Source organism: Branchiostoma lanceolatum, chromosome 4 (genome assembly GCF_035083965.1).
Source record: "Branchiostoma lanceolatum isolate klBraLanc5 chromosome 4, klBraLanc5.hap2, whole genome shotgun sequence".
In the NCBI taxonomy this organism is placed as follows: domain Eukaryota; kingdom Metazoa; phylum Chordata; class Leptocardii; order Amphioxiformes; family Branchiostomatidae; genus Branchiostoma; species Branchiostoma lanceolatum.
Window position 1 is genome coordinate 7,179,042 of NC_089725.1, and position 21,122 is coordinate 7,200,163.

Sequence of the window (21,122 nt, forward strand, 5' to 3'; positions counted from 1 at the left end):
TGTAACAAATGTAAAGACGTTAATTAATAATGCATTTGGTAAATGTGTGAAAACGCTGTTGGACCGCATCGTTGCTCTATGATTAAAGGTGAGGCGTTAATCTCCAAGCAGATGTTAGGGTGAAAGACCGTAACGTTTTCCAAATGCCAAGCTTATACGACAGCCCATCAATTAGGTAACAACGGAATGTTTACATTCTTTGTGCAGATTAAAATGATTTGTACGGATTATGTCGTAGATAGCTGTCAGAAAAGCCCGTTATTTTAAAAAAGAAAACGTCACGCGTTCAGCCACCCCAACATCTGCTTGGAGATTAGGTTTCGTGCTCCGACGTCACGTGATCCCCGGGCATAAACAAAATGGCTGCCCATGTTAGCGATGTTGTCATTCATTTGCAAAAGTAGTCCGGCCAAATTTCTCGTGAATCTCGGCGAAATGGCAAAGGAGGAGGCAACAAGTTGCTGATAGAGATACCCGTAAGACGTTTGAAGGTAGGGGTCGTTTCTATAAGTCTCGGTGGTCTGGTTAGAAAGCAGAATGTGGTGGAATTTTGGGGTGCCCAAACCCCATGCCCCATGCATGTCAGGTTTTTGACCTGCTCAAATTATCGTGATCGTTCGCTCGTTCGATTCTAGGATAAATTATAGTCTGAACTCCCTGGTTACCCTCTCCGTTAAATACACCTGTCGTTTTTTTATTTTGGCGTTTTATTTTTTCTTATAACAGAGGAATAAGTCGACGAGGTAACGTTGAATTATGTGTGTGTAACAAAGATACTACTGAAGGAACAATTTCAGTCTGCGACAAGGCACAAGCGGAAGTCTGTAGAACCCCCGGTCACGGCGGAAATACGGAAACAGTCAGGCTTTCTCTCTCTCTCTTCAGCTGGTCACATAATCAGCTCGAAAAAATTACACTTTCCAGGATTCGAAAATCGAAGTCCTTTTTTTTTTTACAACCAGCTTGCTCAAACTGGCTCCAGGCAACCTAAGCCAGAAGGTAGGTTGTCCATTAGGATAATTTTTCAGGTTGCCCTATAATACTGTACATGTAAATGCATTCAAGTTCGCATGGTTTTTATTTTTGCGCGTTAAGGGGAAAATGGAGTGTTTACGGTTTGCGGCAGTGCTATAGTCACATACTGCTACAGTATTGGACAAAAATGTTCGCGGTGGTTTTATGTTCGCGGTGAAACGGTCGCCGCGAAAACCGCGAACATAAAACCACCGTGAACATTTCTGCATTTACAGTAATTCCCAATGACATGATTTCTCCCTAAACGAAACATCAGATGCGGATACAGAAACTTATGTACAGTTCCGCTTAGTTTCATTTTTAAATTAAGCGTCACCAAGAAGGTAAATGTTTTCTGTGCAGTTCGTCTTTTTGTCTTGTGTGTGTGTGGACAGCATATCTCGAGAAGCTGTGGATGGATCCTTACGTTATTTGGTATTTGATAATTACCTTCGCCAAGAAGGTTATGTTTTTGTCAGCGTTCGTGTGTGTGTCTGTGTGTGTGTGTGACTGTCTCGCGATAACTTAAGAATGCCTAGATGGATTGTCATGATATTTGATATGTGGGTAATTCTTCCTTAGACCTCGAAATGATTAGATTTTGATCCCCCTAGCAGCTCGCTATGGTACTGCAGTGGAACTTTAGGGTTTGATATCTCTGTATCTGTATCTATATAGCTTGTATAACTGCCCTTCGACGTAACACACAAGCGGTTATTCTGCAACGTTGTCATCACTCAGATGTCGGATTGAAAATTTTATGTCAGCAGTCGACCCCCTAAAAAGGCTGGGGTCGAAATTTTATAATCATCAAAACACGACTTTCCTCACTTCACTCTGGTGTAAATGAGTACCTAGCTTCGGTTAGGGACATTCCTTGGATAGGACGTTAAATGCAGGTCCCGTATTTTAGGAAAGCCACACCTCGAGCACGTTAAAGGACCCACCGCACTTATCAAAAAGAGTAGGGGTCCTTCCCGGTGTGAGTGGTTCAAAATCTACAGTCCTATGAGCACACATGGGTAATAGCCTCCGGCTAGTTGGGCAACCCTGGCATGAACATGTTGAACCACTAAATAAAAAAATAAAGGCTGGGGTCAGCAGGATTTTGCGAAGTTGGTCAGGTCACCAGAACCACAACAATTCTTACCTTAAACCCTAAGCTTAAACACTAACCTATTGAAGAAGACTGTTTACCATCATTTGAAATAAACTCTTCTATAAGTATTACTACTAGTATTACACATTTAGACCTTGATTTTCTACGTGGTAACAACATTTTTTTGTTGGCCTTGGTTAGGTATTGTCATTTAGAAACAGTATCGTTACTCCTTCTGAAAATTCCAATTATATGTTCGTCCTCCATTTTATTCCATTGAGTAGTAAGATTCTAGTAGTCCTTTGACCCGAGATTGTTGGGTTTGTAAGTGTGTATGGCTGTTTGATGAAAGTCACTTGTGTGCCATGTTTCAGTGTGACAGGCCAGCCTTCACACGAGGTCATGGCTGTCTGTTTGCCAATCTTCTTATGTGTAAGTTCAGGAGAAATTACTCCTCTACCATTTATGTACTCAGTTACACATGCTGTAGCACTGCATTCATGATACAGGGGAACATTTACAGCTTGTAGCATCTGCTTGGTGATAGTACTGTAAATGCAGAAATATTCGCGGTGGTTTTATGTTTAATTTGCGGTTTTCGCGTCGACTGTTTCATCGCGAACTTGAAACTACCACGAACGTTTCTGTCCGATACTGTAGCCGGATGTTACTATAGCACTCCCGCGAATTTAAAACCACCGCGAACACTCCATTTTCCTCTTAGCACGAACTAAAAACCATGCAAACTTAAATGCATATTACAGTATTTAGATTGGGATTGATTTTTGAATGGTCCTTTTTGCATGGGGTGCCTTTGGAAGAACCCATTCTTCATCGTCATCATCATCTTGTCAAGCTTCTTGCTTGAATGTGTAAGACTCTCTCCCTTCATCTCTTCCTTCCTATCATCCATCTATAGCTGTAGGAAGGTCTTCAGAAGTGCTGCTTGCATCCTTGCATAGTTGTTGAATGTACATGTATGTACATGTTATGCATGGTTTCCTTACTCTTGTGCGGCCATTCTTACATATATGCATGGCAGTCCAGGGTTCGAAATAGTGGGTGCATGTGCACCCAAAATTGGAGCTGTGCACCTTATTTTTTACTGTGGGTGCACTGGTGCACCTAGATATTTTTGTACTCTATAGTCTATAGCCAGTATAGGGTAACAGTATTAGAAAAAGCAATATAACCTTTTGTTGTACTTTATTTGATGTATAATTGCTTGGTTGACATTTGAAATCTGGATAGAATTACCGATTGAAGTTCTTGAGAGAGGCGGTAGCGTCAAACTTATGTTTGACTGACATTCAACTTTATTCTATGTGGTGCACCCAAAATGTTTTTTTAAAAAGGCCATATTGCTTTTTCTAAATACTGTTAGTTGTACTTTATTTGATGTATAATTGCTTGGTTGACATTTGAAATCTGGATAGAATTACCGATTGAAGTTGAGTTCTTGAGAGAGGCAGTAGCGTCAAACTTAATGTTTTACTTACATTCAACTTTATTCTATGTGGTGCACCCAAATTTTTTTCTGTGCACCTAAGTTTTTTTGGTTGGGTGCACCAGTGCACCTATTTCCAAAAAAAAGAATTTCGAGCCATGCAGGCAAATTGAGATAAGTCTTTGAACTGGGGGGAGTGTGGAATTGTGCATTTAGGCGCAAATATATCTAAAGAGCTGTAGGTGCATTTTTGTTGGCATCTTATTTCAAAAGCGCCCCCTGTCGGACCTGCGGTAGAATTCACTAAGACCTAACTTTGTTAGAAAAAAAGGGTCAAAGGTTATCACATTTACTGGCACAGGAAGGACTCTAGCTTCCTTCTAGGGTTTAATTTTGTTAAAGGTTCCTTAAGTTTAAAAGTTCCATATGCCATACTTCCTTTTTGAGGTCATAGGGTCAGTGGGTTGTGTCTAGGTATACTGTAAATTCAGAAATGTTCGCAGTGGTTTTATGTTCGCGGTTTTTGTGGCAACCGTTTCACTGTAAACTTAAAACTGCCGCAAACATTTTTGTCCAATACTGTAGCGGTATGTGACTGTAGTGCTGCAGCGAACTTAAATCCACCGCAAACGCTCAATTTCTTTGAAATTAAAACCATGCACACTTAAAGGCATTTACAGTATATTGGGAATTAGAGCCCATCTCCTTTTGATACTGCATGTAACCTCCTAAACCGAAGTCAGGTACCCATTTTAACACCTGGGTGGAGTGAGGAAAGTCTTGTAGAATGCCTTTCGAAAGAATGCAACGTCTAGCCAGAAATGCCAGGAATCGAATCTGTGATCTCTTAATCTCGTGTTCCCTAGCCTAGCTACTTGGCCATTCAACAGCAGTAAAAATTGTGCATTTTTCAAAAAGGTGTATTCCGAATCCCAATGACTGCTCTGAATTCAGCTGGCTCCACTATCGCATAGTCTCTACCAGATTAACTACGCCGGCTATAGGGAGAATATTTGTCAAGGTTTCATTGGAAGTCTCGCAGGCGAAATGTGATTTTCACCGTGAACTGACTCTACTGGCTAATCATTCCTTTTTCTGCTGAATTCTATGATCCATACGCCCGTAAGAGGGCCTGGTGGAGTCGAACTATTGCACATCAGTCCATCCTAGCAGCTGTAAAAGAGGCACGTGACCCACATTTTATACTGATGTATTGTGCAATTTCAGCCTCCACCGAAAACCAGAACGGTCATACAAAGTCTTTATTGCACTGCCCTGGTTATAGATATAGCTGTGGAGGGGACCCATGTTGGCATGGGTTCAAGTTTAGTTAATGTATATACGTATTGTTACTGTGTACATGTCCTTAGAACTATAGGTGGTGTCAGCTTTAGGAGACTGATTAATGATACTGTAACACTCCTTAGTTGGGAAAACTAAGGTCAAAGTCTATATATGTCATCATGACTCAACGGAGAAGGCTTCAGATACGGGGTCATTTCCCCTTTCCTGAAACTTGCTGTACATGAGGTTTTATTCTATGATTTAATCTATACGTTAAGTTGATTGCTCAATCTGTGTTGTTAGGGGGTGAAAGATAATTAGTGATCTTGAACCAGTTACATGTAAGCTCACCTCAAGGAGTTAATCTTTGACTGGTGGTGACATCTAGCTAGAGAAGACAGACTTTATGTACAGTGCAAGTGTTTTTACAGGTTTAAGTGCTAGATGTATATGATAGATAGATATAGGCATTCATATTACTAGAATATGATATATATTGTACATGTACAAAGTCATAGCTTGCATATTGTACATAGCTCTTCCATAATCATCTATTGCCGTAGATTAGAACATTTTTCTGCCCGATGTGTCAAAAACGACCCTCTTGCCACCGCATTGCAAAGAGCGTCATCTTGCACATAGATGGCATGTCAAACTGTTGTCATGGCAACAACTAGAAAGGTCAACAGGGGTCAGGGACTGGTGTATGCCCTCTGCCTTGACATTTTGACAAGTTTTCTTTCCGACTGCTAAATGAACTGTACGGTAGTCATCAGTATATAACAATGGATAAGGAAAGGTTACATTGTCTAGTGATGACGGCATCCTTTGTATTGCGTATTTGAAGGTACAGATTAGTATAAGAGTGTGGCAAGGATATGATAATTTCGATAAACATATTTCCGTGTCTCCCTCTCTGTGTCTACAATCACTGGAATGCTAAGTCAATTTGCCTTGTCTGTTGTCCCTCCTCCAGTTGAGGCCTGGGGTTCAACACAGCAGGTCACCACGTGTGGGGCAAGAACTGACCCATGGAGCAGGACGGACAGGTCAACACCAGGCCTCCGGCCGCAGTAGGAACTCCACGCGAGCGAGTAAGTACGCCATCACGTACCTGGTGTAAGATATTCAGTATGGAGACGGGTTATTATAAGTGTTTAAGTGGTCTGGTGTAAAGAGAGTAAGGGGTGGTGACCAAGATGGGCCACTGCATTGCTGTCCAGGCAGAACCTGAGAGCACAGAACCAACCGACCAGGTAAGGCAAGACTGTCTGTTCTTTGGGGCAAATAGAGAAGGTAAAAAAGACTTCTTTGGAGTGTTTCAAAGAACATTTTCAGGGTGTTCTATTAGACAGGATAAGATGATATCAAAAAGATATTTACCATTGTGAAACGTCGTATTTCTATTCCCATTAATTTGTGAAATAATATTTTTGAAACATTGTATAGTACATTCTAGTCTTCTTAGTTTACAGTATTGTGTCAAATATTTTACAATATGAGTTCAGTTCCTTTTTATTATTGCACGTTTTGATTCCCCTGAGATCTACATTGTAGGTTGAATACCCTGTACAATAAGAAATTTAATATATTATAGTTTTAATTCTGATTCATATATCTAATTATGAAAACCTCCGTCAATTCAATATCATTTCGAGTTGTAGGAAATAGTGCACACTTTATTCAGTAGTGAATTATACTTTTATTTATTTTGTCTAACTTTAAGTTTTAACAATTACGAAAGCACAGGGAGCACAACTGGTTTTGGGTACCTTATAATTTTTTATATTCAAAACAGTACTGCAAAAATGACATTCATACTTAGGTATTAGATAGTGGCCGAGCCATAATAATGTATCATGTATCTGAAAGTGCAGTATGAGACCAGACAGATTTGGCTTGGAATAGTTGGACAGATGTCACTGACTCAGTAGAACTGACACCGAAAATTCTGAAATCACTTGTGGCATTTTCTTGTTGACAGAAGCTGTATGAGGCCGTCATTGTTCGTGAATTTTTGATTTACTAACACTAGTAACAGGGATCCAGCCAGGATTTTATTTCAGCGTAATGGTTATGAATATCAAGTTAGCAAAGCGACCAACCGGGGGTGAGGGGGGGGGATTGTATGGTGTGAAGATTTTGAAAATGTAAGGTAGCAGTAGGGGGACTTAATTCTTTTTAGACCACATGTAAAATTTACAGATTTTTGTCAGTTTGGAGGTCATATTAACATTTTTCACATTTGATCTGGCATTAGTAGTTAAGATATATTAGTACACAAGTACATGTAAATACTAAAGTACCTATTACATGTAGTACTATTACACTAGTTGAGAATAAGCTTAATGGTCGTCAATTTGTCATGGTGGCTGCAAAAATAGGGCGAGGGCCCGATGAACCTTGACTAAGTGGTATTTGCTCTAATTTCAGCATTTCCTGGTGCTGAGTGAATGGAAATTTTAGCTTCTTTGCACATATGTGTGAACTGTAATTCTTGTTTCTTTCACTGTAACTTTATGTTCACTGTTTTCACGGTCACCTCTGTACCGTGAACTTATCATCACCGTGAAAAACGTGTTGTTTTTATTTATGATTCCTTCACACATCCATTCTGTAAATCACTTGGCGCCACTGTGAAGTTAAAGTTCAGTGAAAATGCCCATTTTCCTTACACCTTGAAATTTTGTTATCGTGAAATAAAGTGAATTACAGTATATAGTTAAGCACTTTCTAGATGATGAAATTTAGCTGTTGTATCTCCTCAATCCCCAATCCTCTCAACAAAAGCTTGTGAGGCATTTGACAATACTTACTTGAAGGACCGGCAATTCTATCAAATGGCAGTCTGAGATGGCAGACTTCACCCCTTTACCCATATTGCTTTTTGACTCTTCTTAGTCCTACAGACAGCATAGATTATGGCAACACTGCAATTGTGTATGTTGGGAATCATAGAAAAAGACACAAACAAGACAAAAAAACAAACCAAAAACGATGCCTCCGTTTTCACGGAGGTAACAAGCCCAAAACAATATTTCACTCCCTTGACGTCAAGTAATTGAGAAAAATATCTATAAGATATGGGGAGACATACAGAGACAGCTCTTGCTCTGTTGATGTAAACAGCTAACTAAGATGGAACAGTGTTTGTCAGTGGCGTCTGAAATAAAGACCACATCAGGTACGTGTGAAGTCCAAACAGATGCCTGGAGTAAATTTACTTTGCAACAGTCACAGAAGAAGGGCGTCCTGCTGGCAGGAACACTGCTGTGAAGAGTACAGTAAACGCCAAATGGCTGTAGCTTTTGTCAGATAGACAATGACTGAAGGATGGTACATGACATTGTGACATGATAACCTTTGTTGGATCCGTTGGCATGTGTGGTGGCTGCCATCTTGAATTGTGACGTCACAGGGTCGACGTCGCCATACCATTTTATTGGGAGGGGCGTTTTTTGGGGTCGCTAGTGCAACTATCACACATTCAACTCAGATAAAAAGAAAAATTCAATACCAATTCATATTCATAAAAAAAACGTAATCGCTAAACTAACATAGCAAACCTGAAGTATATTTAGCACAAATACTTAACTCTAGTTTAGTGTTAACCTATACAGCCATGTAGTTTACATGTGCTATTGTTATTAAGTATCTCCTAGTGAAAATGAATGCCATCAAGTTATGTGTTTGTTTTTGCACATTTATGGAACTGAAAGTTTAATGTCAGGTTGGAATGACCAATGACTCAGGTCACATGACCTTACAGCCAGATGATTGGTCAGAAGCACCAGGAGACAGGCACTCTACTCTCCAAGCAGAGGTTAGTGGAGAAGATCGTGACCCTTTTATCCTATGCCTCTGAGGATAGAAAGATCACAATCTTCTCCACTAACCTCTGCTTGGAGAGTGACATGTACAGTCAAACCTGCCCAAGGCGACCACCCGGCGGACCGAGCAAAAACGGTCGCGATGGACAGGTGGTCGCCATGAAGAGGATTCCACTCACATGTTTCCAGGTCGAGGTTTTCAAATACAGTACGTAAATGATGAAAAAATTATGTGAATTTAGACAGCATGACCCTCACCAGGTTCAATTCTCATTGACAGAAAGATCCTACAAAAATTACATTTTCCGTTATCGATGTAATAATTGTATACCGCTACATCGTGTACAAATTTTCGTCATAATTTTGACTACAAAACGATGGTTGCCTCGATGATCTCGCAGCGCCCTCCCGCATTCACACGTTACATTGAATAGTACACACACACACGCACATCATCGAAGTTTTAAGGCCTAAGACAGATCCCTAGAAAACGCCTGCTGGTCCCAGCCTTTTTTGGGTCGCCGACCGCTGGATGAAAGGGTCAAAAAAAATTTCGATCTGACAACTAAAGATGAAAACGGAACGCGTTAACGGTGTGATTTCGTCGCACCGCGCCGCGAAGCTCTGTGCCACCGAATCGAAGGGTAAGTCAGTGCAGCAGAACGCACAGCGTCCAATAAAGGTTTGTGAGATTCATGGAAATAAAAAGAAAATAAGAATTTTGATTTTCAGCAATAACTAGAGTATTCGTAAATGTTCATACACAAAATCATCGTGTTTTACAAAGGTCAGCGGTACGCCAAATCCGGGCCGCCCGAAATCCAAGATGGCGTCGGGACCAAGGAACAACATTTCTCGCCTGATGTTTTGCCCGCCGCGAAGTCATTTTTCGGCGGAATTTAGCAAGATACAGACACATTTTTGTTGAAAATACAAGAAAAAGATAGTAATTTCTATGAAATCTGACTTTTTGACGCCATGCACTACGTATTCGTTTTGAAAGTTGAGTTTAAACGGAACTGAGTTCACGTTAAACTATAAGATTACGATAGGCACAACAACATCACAAACATTTGTTTTTACAATATTTATAGGGGGAACGTTTTATTTAAACACTTCATGGAGGAAGCGATGGTATAGCATTGCTATTCCATATATTTTTGATCTTATTTTTGTCCTTCAAAGTCTTGAAAACATTTCCGTGAAATCCGACAGCAAAATGATCTGATGTCACCACACGCTTGAAAATTAGGCGACCGCCTTGGGCAGGGATTGTGCTCTGTGCGGTCCCAATTCGTGGCGGTCGCGGTCGCGTTGGACGGGTGGTCGCCTTGGGCAGGCAGCTTAATGCTTGTGCCTATGGGGAAAATTTTCGGGACCGAGAAAAAGCGGTCGCCATGGCCAGGTGGTCGCGTTGAAAAGGTGGTCGCCTAGGCAGGTTTGACTGTACCTACTTTCAACTACTCACTTTTTATTGTGTACTGACTTCCACAACTACATGTATTTCTTCCCTACATTGTCCTCTACTTGAGACATGCAGTTGAACTTGAAGGTAGTGTTAGGTCAAACCAAATTCAACTTTTCAAGTAGAATGATTTCCTTTGCCTCCCTGGTACACGACTGTTCACTGACGTACAAATAAGGGAGTTTCACAGTCCTAAATCTTTTTGTTTGGGAAGTTACAACTGTCTCTTACCCATCAACTTTTTATTCCCTGAAGAAAAACACATGTCTTGTCCTGTTAAATACAAAACTGTACAAAGTCTATAATGTACATGCATAAATTCTAGAAACAGCAAAGAAACCTCAATGCTCAGGATGAAAATGATATGTACATGTACACAGCTGCCATCTTGGATTTTGGGTTGCAATATTGAATGAAGATATTTTGTATTGATACCCAATAACTTAAACCCTAACATTCGTGCTAATATAAAGAGATCATAAGACCATTATTACTGATATACGTCTACTTTGAATCATACTATTCATAGATTGGCACACCTTTTTAATATACATTATAATACTTTAAGAAAAAAATTCTAGTCTTCATCAGTGGGATACAAGGAAAGAAATCCTTGAACCATTTCTGTCATTTTGGTGACATTCTACACAAAGACCTGTGACATCATACACAAAAAATGTGACATCATACACAAAACATTATACTTTAAAGAAACAAAAATTCTTGTCTTTATCAGTGGGAGACAAGGAAAGAAACCCTTGACCCGTTTCTGTCATTTCTGTGACATTTTAGTACACAAAGACCTGTGACATCATACACAAAAAATGTGACGTCATACACAAAACATTATACTTTAAAGAAACAAAAATTCTTGTCTTTATCAGTGGGAGACAAGGAAAGAAACCCTTGACCCGTTTCTGTCATTTTTCTGACATTTTACACAAAGACCTGTGACATAATACACAAAAAATGTGACATCATGCTCAAAACATGATACTTTAAAGAAAGAAAAATACTAGTCTTTATCAGTGGGAGACAAGAAAAGAAATCCTTGACCCTTTTCTGTAACTTTTGTGACATTTTACACAAAGACCTGTGACATCATACACAAAAAATGTGACATCATGCACAAAAAATGTGACATCATACACAAAAAAGTATACTTTAAAAAAAAAACATTCTAGTCTTTATCAGTGGGAGACAAGCTATAAGGGAAGAAATCCTTGACCTGTTTCTGTCATTTTTGTGACATTTTACACAAAGACCTATGACATCATACACAAAAAACTTGTGACATCATACACGAAAAACCTTGCACTTGTGACCAGTATGAGCTGGTGTACAACACAATGCGTGGAATGTCCCCGCCAGACAAACCCGCACAGTGAACATGAAGCAGAACAACCACTCCTGCAAACGCAGTGGCACATTCCGAACATTCTTGTCCACATTCCCATTTAAGGGTTACTATGGCTCATTGTAGAAACTTCCACTCAGTGCCCTAATGGTGTGCAACATATGGGAAAGTAACTACCATATTTTTGTGATTAAAGCACTTTTTAAAGTGACCAGAAAGCTGGGTGCTAACTTTATTTGAGGTTATTCTTTGAAAATTTGAAGTGAATCTTGAAATGTTGTACTACAATAGAAAATAATGTTTCCTTGTATCATGATACCACATATAGTAATAAAATACTAGACTGTGATTGTACCAGTGCACTTTAACCCCCTCTCACTGGACCGACGACACATTGGGAACCTTGCTGCGACCGCGCGATTTGATACCGCGCTAAAAGAATTTTATCGATAGAAAACGAATTTTTTAATGCTTTGCATGATTTGTTGGCTTTTTAGTCATACTTGTACGTTTTGTATAGTATTTCCATTGTAAAGTCTAGGCTAACTCATATTCAATCTAGGACGCAGCGAGGTCGCCAACGCGTTGCGGGTCCAGTGAGAGGGGGGCTTTATCAAATACAAGATAGTAGGGGCGACCCTGTGTGCTTGGCTGAAAACATGAGCCATAGCAAAACCACATTGCACTACTACTCACTAGAAAGGCATCATGCTTCTTCATAATTAAGAATGACTAACTTCTGCTGCTTACATTAAATGTCAAAAAGATGTATCTACAGTAAGACTGTAGAGTATGTAATATCATAAGGCTATTAATAATCTGTAAATTATTGATCACACCAATGATTTACTTCATAGGCTTAGGGGTTAGGTTATGGCTGACATGTAGACCAGACTTTTATGGAATTACTCAATCAATATGAAAGTTACTCTAAATGCAGAAATGTTCGCGGTGGTTTTATGTTTGCATTTTTCGCGGCGACCGTTTCACCGCGAACATAAAACCCCCACGAACATTTTTGTCCAATACTGTAGCAGTATGTGACTATAGCGAACACTCCATTTTCCCCTTAGCACAAAATAAAAACCACACAAACTTAAATGCATTTATAGTATCTACTAGACATCAATGCCTTTGGGGTTTATTTGCAGAACCCTGACTGGGTTTACCTGACAAGAATAATGAGTAGTTTTGAGTTGATTGAGGAGCCGGGCTTGCAGCCGCATCTGCGTACCGGTACCCGAACTACGGCGCCCGCACGCGCCGGTGCGTGGTTCGATGACGACGATGATGATAATTCCGCTCTGACTCACTACATTCAGCATGGATCATGGGTAAATATTGCCATGTACGTTAGATGGTGGCAATCGGTTGCGGGTTCACACTCGGTCTCCGCTCTATTCTAACGCTGCTTGTGAAATGCTGGTGTGGCTGGGAGTTTCAAGGTGTTCTAACTGTCGCAGAGTGCAAGCTTAAAGAGATCTTCATCCAAGTTGTTGTTTCAACCAAGTCACCCCCAGTCTAATAACTGAATCATGTGTATTCTTGCTAAAACAGTCCCTTATTGTTTATTGTTAATGAAATTTTCAAACAGCTGGGTTTCCGAATTCAATTTTGACAAATTATTTTTCAAGAGGGCCCAGCACAGAAACAATAAAATCATTATGCACGAAGAAAATGATTAAGAACTTGAAGCAAATTGTGATATAAGAAACACAGGATGTAATAACAAATTGTAAAGTAAGTAACAGAGGGTATACATGAACAAAACATGTGTTACATGAAATATAAAACATGAAAGAAAGCCAAGTTCAGATCAAAATTCGTAATTCTTACTCAATATCCTTTACCAGTCCAGGTCTACATTGAATGACTAACTTGAAGGCATTGGTTGGAACAGCAAGGAAGCTACTGCTACTAGTCACAGAAATTGGCAACAGTCATGTTGTGGTTACTAATTGACAGTCATGTTGTACTATTACTGGTAGTGGTAGTAGTTAGCAAGTGACTGTCATGGTGTACTATTACCGGTAGTAGTTAGTAACTGACAGTCATGTTGTACTATTTCTGGTAGTGATAAGTAACTGACAGTCATGTTGTACTATTACTGGTAGTAGTTAGTAACTGACAGTCATGTTATACTATTACTGGTAGTAATAAGTAACTGACAGTCATGTTGTACTATTACTGGTAGTAGTTAGTAACTGACAGTCGTGTTGTACTATTACTGGTAGTTGTTAGTAACTGACAGTCATGTTGTACTATTACTGGTAGTAATACGTAACTGACAGTCATGTTGTACTATTACTGGTAGTAGGTAGTAACTGACAGTCATGTTGTACTATTACTGGTAGTAGTTAGTAGCTGACAGTCACGTTACGCTATTATTGGTAGTAGTTAGTAACTGACAGTCATGGCTTACTATTACTGGTAGTAATAAGTGACTGACAGTCATGGTGTACTATTACTGGTAGTAATAAGTAACTGACAGTCATGTTGTACTATTACTGGTAGTAATAAGTAACTGACAGTCATGTTGTACTATTACTGGTAGTAATAAGTAACTGACAGTCATGTTGTACTATTACTGGTAGTAATAAGTAACTGACAGTCATGTTGTATGTCCCCCCAGGCTGGCTCTGATGCAACGGATGGAAGTCCCCAGAGATGCAGTGTCACAGTTCCCCGTCCAACATCTATAAAAGTCAGGACGATCAAACGGTACATGTTACATACATCCTTTATTGCATCACACTCTCATGATCATGAAGCAAAAGCTCATTGCAAACTGACGATAATAATTTTAATGGTTCTTGGTGGCAAATGTGCTTGGAAACCAAATCCGTAGTGTGTTTTTGGCACACTTTTAGACAGATTAGCTGAAGAGGCTTGGTGGGCGTCACTCCACTGTCATGGACAAACTGACAAAGTAGGAAATAATGTACTTTTTGAGAAAATTTTACAACCCATTGAAGCAGACAAAGTCAAATGGATTTTATGTTGAATTGACATCCAGCTAAACTTATCTTTTATCATATCATATCATACATCATATTAATTATTGTAAGTCTAACCATTAGATGACATATATTTTGAACGTCTTTTAAGTCATTTTATCTAATTCAAAATTTATTACCTTCGCCGAGAAGGTTATGCAGAGGGTAGCGTTTGTCTGTTTGTCTGTTTGTCTGTTTGTCTGTTTGTAGTGGACCATCATAACTCAAGAACGCCTGGATGGATTGTCTTGGTATTTGGTATGTTGGTAGGTTTTGATGAGACCTAAAAACGATTAGATTTTGGGCCCCCTAGCGGCTTCTTACGGTACTGCAGCGGAACTTCCTGTTTTGATATCTCGTGTTCTGGACATGCTATGGAACTGATTTTTGAGTGGTAGATAGCTCTTTGGACAGAGAGTAAGTGGTGTGGGTTTGGGCCCCCTAGCGGCTTTTTTGGAACTGCAGGAGCAGGTTTTGCGTCTGACTTTGAAAGGGAATAACTCAAGAAGGGCTTGATGGATGGTAATGATTTTTGGTAGGTAGATAGCTTGAGTGATGATGTACATGATTAGACACCTCTTATGCAAATCAGTATCTAATTTGCATAATTAATGAGGAAAGTTTATACATCCGCCAAATTCCATGATAGGACTCTGAAACATGTGACATATGTAACTGAGGAAGAGAGGAATATCAATTGATATGAACTATGCAAATGAAGACCTCATTTGCATAATTAATGAGGAAATACTATAACAAGATGGGCTTGATGGATGGTCATTATTTTTGATATGTAGATAGCTTGTGTGATGCTTAGTATGATTGGACAATTATTATGCAAATCAGATTCTAATTTGCATAATTAATGAGGCAACTTTAAAAATCCGCTTTGTTCCATGATATGACTATTCAAATTGTAACTGAGGAAGAGAGGAATGTTTATAGATAGAAAATATGCTAATGTGGGCTAATTTGCATACTTAATGAGTAACTTCTCTAATTCCACACTGGCAAATGACGGCAATTTCATACATTCAATACTTTTTTTGGCATCGGGACGTTATGTGAATGTAAACATCGTTGAATCAAATTATGCCAATAAGGGCCTCATTTGCATAATTAATGAAAAATATTAGCATAACCTTCTTTGTTGAGCTCATAATTTGTTAAGCTCATACTTTGGACATGTTATATTTTAAGACAATCAACTGGTATGATTTATAATTGACCAGAAACACTCCTAATACATCAGTCATAAAGGTTAAAATCATTTGGCGAAGGTATGAGGTCGTGGAACTCTAGTTGTTTATGTAGTTTTCAAGCAAGTTTTTATTTCCTCTACATAGTAGTGAAGTTGCTCTTTGCATCGCATATTTGCGTGTATCTTTTGCCAGTGGCATTTAAAGATGGTATTTTCATCATGGTGACATAGTGTTTGTACTAGATAGCTGTGTGTACTGTGTATATTGTATTTAGGCGGTGTCAAAGGAGTCAACTTAGTGTCATATTGTTTTGAAAATTCATCTGTATCAGCAGTTAACATACTTATTACATAGTAGATAAGTGTAGCTGAACTTATGTATCAGCTTTGGATGAATTTCGTGCCTTCGATATAAATATATTAAAAGTCTTTGAGGAGGTTGTTGAAATGGGAAGGACTAATGTACAATGTACAATATTAATCTACATGTATAAATTATGTACTGCAGTCTTCCTCTGTATGGTAAATGTGACCCTCATCCGTGCCTTTTGCTACAGGATCCATGAAGGAAGTATTCGATTCCCCAAAATAGAGGACTGTGCACACTTCCACTATGAGTATGTGGACATAGGCCAACTCCAGGTACGGAACAACAACGAGACAAACCTGTTTGTACCTCACTGTAGTACTGTGATTCTTGATTTGTTAACTATAACTTAATTTTTGGCTAATTTAACGGTCACTAGACAACAGCTAAAATTTCATCATAGCAAATATTTGATCACTTATATATGAGACAGTAATGTTTGTTCCCACCGTCAAAATTAAGTGCCGTGACCTCCTCCATTTTCCCCCAACCGTCATATTTTCCTGCCGCTATATTAAAGTGATTTATAGTATTATAAGGGGAAGGTGATATCTGGTTCCGACTTACAGTATCGTGCCCAAATTAATGATTATACAGCTTTCTCACTCGGCGGACATGATAGAATGAAAATTTGCCAATGAGGCAAAGAAACAGAAATAATTTACAGCATCTGCTCTCATTTAGTTTTCCTCCCAAATCACACTTTTAAAATATTATATTCAATTATCAATATTATAACTAGTGTCATACACAGAAAAGACGTAGAGGCACGTTGACCAATCCTATAGTCCCACCCTCCTCTGTCAAAACGTAGAAATGCAAAATAGAAACATAGAAATGCAGATATTTGACATTGGACATGCAGTCACTTCCTCATTGGTCAGTTCTCTAATTACCATGTAATCATTGGTTGAACTGCTAATTATGATGGACTGTTAGGATCAGTCTAACGTTTGCCACAATGGCCTTGTTTTCATTCTATCATGTCCGCCGCATGAGAAAGGTGTATTGGCAGTCGAGTGTATGATAGACCAATCCCATTGCCCTACCCACCCACGTCAGACAAATCATTCAAATACAAAACAGAAACATAGAAAATGTAGATGATTTCTCTCTGTTGAAAACAGTAAGGAATGGTAATTATTTAGATGAAGTATTCAGCCTGTGCTTTTTGTATGACTGTCGTCTGTCAGGTTGCTATGGGGGATGAAAGTCGGACTCCCTGAAAACAGTAAGGAATGGTTATTATTTAGATGAAGTATTCAGCCTGTGTTTTTTGTATTGCTATCGTCCGTCAGGTTGCGATGGGGGATGAAAGTCCGGACTCCCTGAAACACAACGGCATCCCCGAGCCTCACAAGGACACACTGTACCTGGTGTCCGTGGAGTGTCAGGTAGGCATAATATTGTCGAAGAATAAGTCACAATATTTTACCAAGCCATCCCAGAGCACATATTTGTTAAGGAGAGCACTACAGGAAAAGTGTGGGAGAGCAAAGTGCAGTTATTTAATTTGGATTCAAAGTTTTCATAATTTGAATTACCTAGAATTTTGATTGCATTAATTCCAACTTTGGAGCTGTGTTTGGACAAGCTGATGTTTTATCATAATGAGCCAAGAGCAAATAACTTCTTTCATTCTACATTTCCTTGCTAATGCCGAGTACATGTACATGTACATGTAATGGGGACCCACCCACTCCCAAATAGGTGGTATGAATGTAATTAACATTCATAATATTGAAATCACTTATATTGGAGGAATGCAGAGAAGAAAAGATTCCTGTACCGTATGTCACACCTCTGGAACAGGACAGTTGTTGCATGAACTTGATATTCTTCTGTTATCTTCAAATTTTTTATCCAGTTATCCTGTGTTAATGTATTGTGGTACAGTATTGCGTAATGTTGTATCGATGTGTATATTGTATTTGTTTAAGGACCACAGGAAGAATAGCTACATTCATATTGTAAGCTAATTGTGGATCCCAAATAAAGTCAAGTCAACTGCTTGTCTGCTTGTTCAGGGTAAATGCTGGACAGTTCAGCACAGCTATGAAGACTTCCGTTTCCTGGACAAACACCTGCACAGCTGTATCTACGACAGGAAGTTCAGCCAACTCACCGAGCTGCCCAAGGGTGAGGCGATGAAGGAGAACATACAGGTACAACTTCTATGGGAGACCCTTATACAACCCTTTAGGGGAACTTCTGTCAGAGACCTTTATACAAACCAGCAGGGAACATCTGTTAGAGACCCGTAAACAGCCCTCAGGGGAACTTCTGTTAGAGAACCTTATACAAGCCCAGAGGAACTTCTGTTAGAGACCCCTATAGACCCCCAGGGGAACTTCTATTGGAGACCCTCATACCACACTCCTGAAGAACTTCTATTGGAGACCTTCATACAACCCTCCAGGCAAACTTCTATCAGAGACTCTTATTATACAATCCTCCGAGGGAACTTCTATTAGAGACCCTCATTATATTTTTCTCCTTTTCTCAAAATACACAATCCTGTTTTGTTTGACATCACCACAATGTGGTCATATGGAAGTCTGATTATCATTTTGCCTGTAAAATATTGTTGTCTTTTGAGCTGAACATTTCTGTGTTGCCGTCAGTAATTACTCGTTCACCATTGTGATTTTGAGTAATTACCGATGACTAACCAGCCGTACTAGGTTATTAACGCTACCTTCCTCCCTCCCCTGTGTGTGAAAGGCGGTAAAGCAGGTTCTGTCCAGGTACCTGGCTCGACTGTCCCAGATCACAGGCAACCTGCTCAACTGTGGTCCAGTGCTGAACTGGCTGGAGGTAAGAAAACACTTCTCAATGATTCATTCTAAACAAAACACAACAGGCTATTAGCTAGCAGGGCGTCAAGGTGTCTTTTGGATGCCCTACACTAAGAAAACAAGGAAATTGGATGCCCTTCGTTTGCAAAGGACACCCTGTATCCCATACACATGCACATGTGTTCCCCCACACACTCACTGCAAAATGGACCATTCCACATACAAGACAGTTGAACAGCATGTATTACTAAGCTGATTGACATGCAAGGCTACCAGGTAATTGTTCATCCATAGAGCACATTGGGAAGCTCTGGTTCCCATTGCCCCCCCCCCCCCCCCCCAATGTTTGGACGCCCTGTCTATAAATCCTAGCTAAAAGCCTGAAACACAATCTGTACAATTTAGTGAGTAGCCTGTAGACTCACAAATAAAAAATACAGTTCTCGTAGACAGCCCCCAATTCTGCCCCTCTTCACAACAAATGATGGGGTAATTATTGTAGATGAGAGGACTTATAAGGACAGGTGGTGGTTGAAATTCTTCGTCAGCTCAACACATCAAGTCCTGCAGTAGTCTTCAGCCATGGACAGGGATGTGAAGTAGATCTATGGCAGTGTCTGTGGTAAGATAATAGTTAAAAAGTCATCTGTTGCTTGTGGGAAGAGGGATTGGGAGGTCAGCTCTGAGTCTCTTAGACTTACCTCTGTGAAGGAGTTTTTCTTCTGCTGTAGGTGTTGTTATTACGCTCATTCTTGTTTAAATGTGCAAATTGCTGTGGCCAACATTTACGAGTTGATATGAGCCACATTAAGATATGCCACAATAGTCATATAACATGCCAAACGACTTATGACGACTTTGTATAGATAGAATATGAAAACGACAGTTTGGCAACTTATATTTTGAAAATCTTAATGTCAGGAACGCCTTATTTCAGAAGGTAATGGAAGTTACAGAATTTGGCGACTCAAGTCAGAACCCATAAGTAATGTTGTGGTGCATTTTTCATGAAACATAATAGGTGTTGTGAGAAACTGAAGAAAGCATCAATGGTGCCCGTAATTTGGCTCATATCAAATCCTAAAGGCTGGCCACAGCAATGTGTACATTTAAATGAGAACGAGCGATTATTGTGTGTGTGTATGAGTTTCTGTGTTTCTGCATACTGTAGCAGTTAACAGGATAACTCAGGAAGCTTTGAGTAGATTATAAAGATATTTGGTACGTGCATAGGTCTTGAGAAGACTTAGACCAAGGTCGATTTTGAGCGTATAGTGACTTTCCTCCGTATTACAATAGAACTTCTGATTTTTGTTACTACAGTTCTGGACATGCTTTATATGGTATTGATTTTTGGGTGGTGGATTGTATTTGAGGTTGGGAAGAAGTGGTTATAGGGTTGGGCCCCCTGGTAGCTTGTTTCAGAACTGCAAGGGTTTGTTTTTAGTAGACTATGTATGAATGTCACAAAATTTAGAATTGCACCCCTGTGTAGGCTACCATTAGTTACCATCTCCTTCCCTGATCATCAATAATATTTTGTCCTGACGCCATGATAACGTTTGTTTCTCCAGTTGGACAACAGAGGGAACCACCTGATCGCACGAGACGAGTGCGCCATCAACGTTCCCGCGGTCGCCGCCGCACATGTCATCAAGAGATACGCAGCTCAGGCTTCCGACGAAATTTCTCTCGAGGTAAGATGGTGGAACCTCCTGCAACTTGTTAGGCAAGTGTGTGGGGATGTGCTAGTGTGTAAGATATGTTCAGTGGTCTGTGGGGGGATGTATCACTATCAGTGTAAGATACTGTAAATGCAGAAATGTTCGCGGTGGTTTTATGTTCACGGTTTTCGTGGTGAACTCTTTACCGAAAACCACACAAAAAGCCATTCCATTGTGTGACTGTAGAGCTACAGCTACTATTGTTTCAAACGCGAACTCAAAACCACCGTGAACACTCCATTTTCTCCAAAATAAAATCCCCACAAACATTTCTGCATTTACAGTATGTTCAGTGTTTGAGTTAAACGCTCTACACTTTTGTTACATACACTACAGTAGGTGCAGTACAGTATTATTAAGTGTGTGACTGTTGTTTGTTCCATACAGGTGGGAGATATTGTATCTGTTATCGACATGCCACCTACCCATGAGACCTTATGGTGGAGAGGGAAGAAAGGATATGAAGTAAGTCTCATCAAGTTAGAGTCAGTTTCGTTCATGCTTGTTTGTAAATTGCATATAACTACTAAACTACAAACT

The 21,122-nt window shown here is 39.7% G+C and overlaps 1 protein-coding gene across 1 annotated transcript in view; it reads left to right on the forward strand.

The window, feature by feature from the left end:
* The first annotated feature begins 350 nt into the window (after nt 1-350).
* The window catches only part of LOC136434140 (rho GTPase-activating protein 32-like), a 40,502-nt gene continuing 19,730 nt past the window's right edge, over nt 351-21,122 (forward strand). The window contains exons 1-10 of the mRNA XM_066426906.1: nt 351-491; nt 5,821-5,938; nt 12,648-12,830; nt 14,129-14,217; nt 16,251-16,335; nt 17,359-17,454; nt 18,088-18,225; nt 18,785-18,877; nt 20,433-20,555; nt 20,970-21,047. Of these exons, the coding sequence (XP_066283003.1) occupies nt 5,876-5,938; nt 12,648-12,830; nt 14,129-14,217; nt 16,251-16,335; nt 17,359-17,454; nt 18,088-18,225; nt 18,785-18,877; nt 20,433-20,555; nt 20,970-21,047 (948 nt within the window). The 5' untranslated portion in view covers nt 351-491; nt 5,821-5,875. The remainder of the gene's footprint in view (nt 492-5,820; nt 5,939-12,647; nt 12,831-14,128; nt 14,218-16,250; nt 16,336-17,358; nt 17,455-18,087; nt 18,226-18,784; nt 18,878-20,432; nt 20,556-20,969; nt 21,048-21,122) is intronic.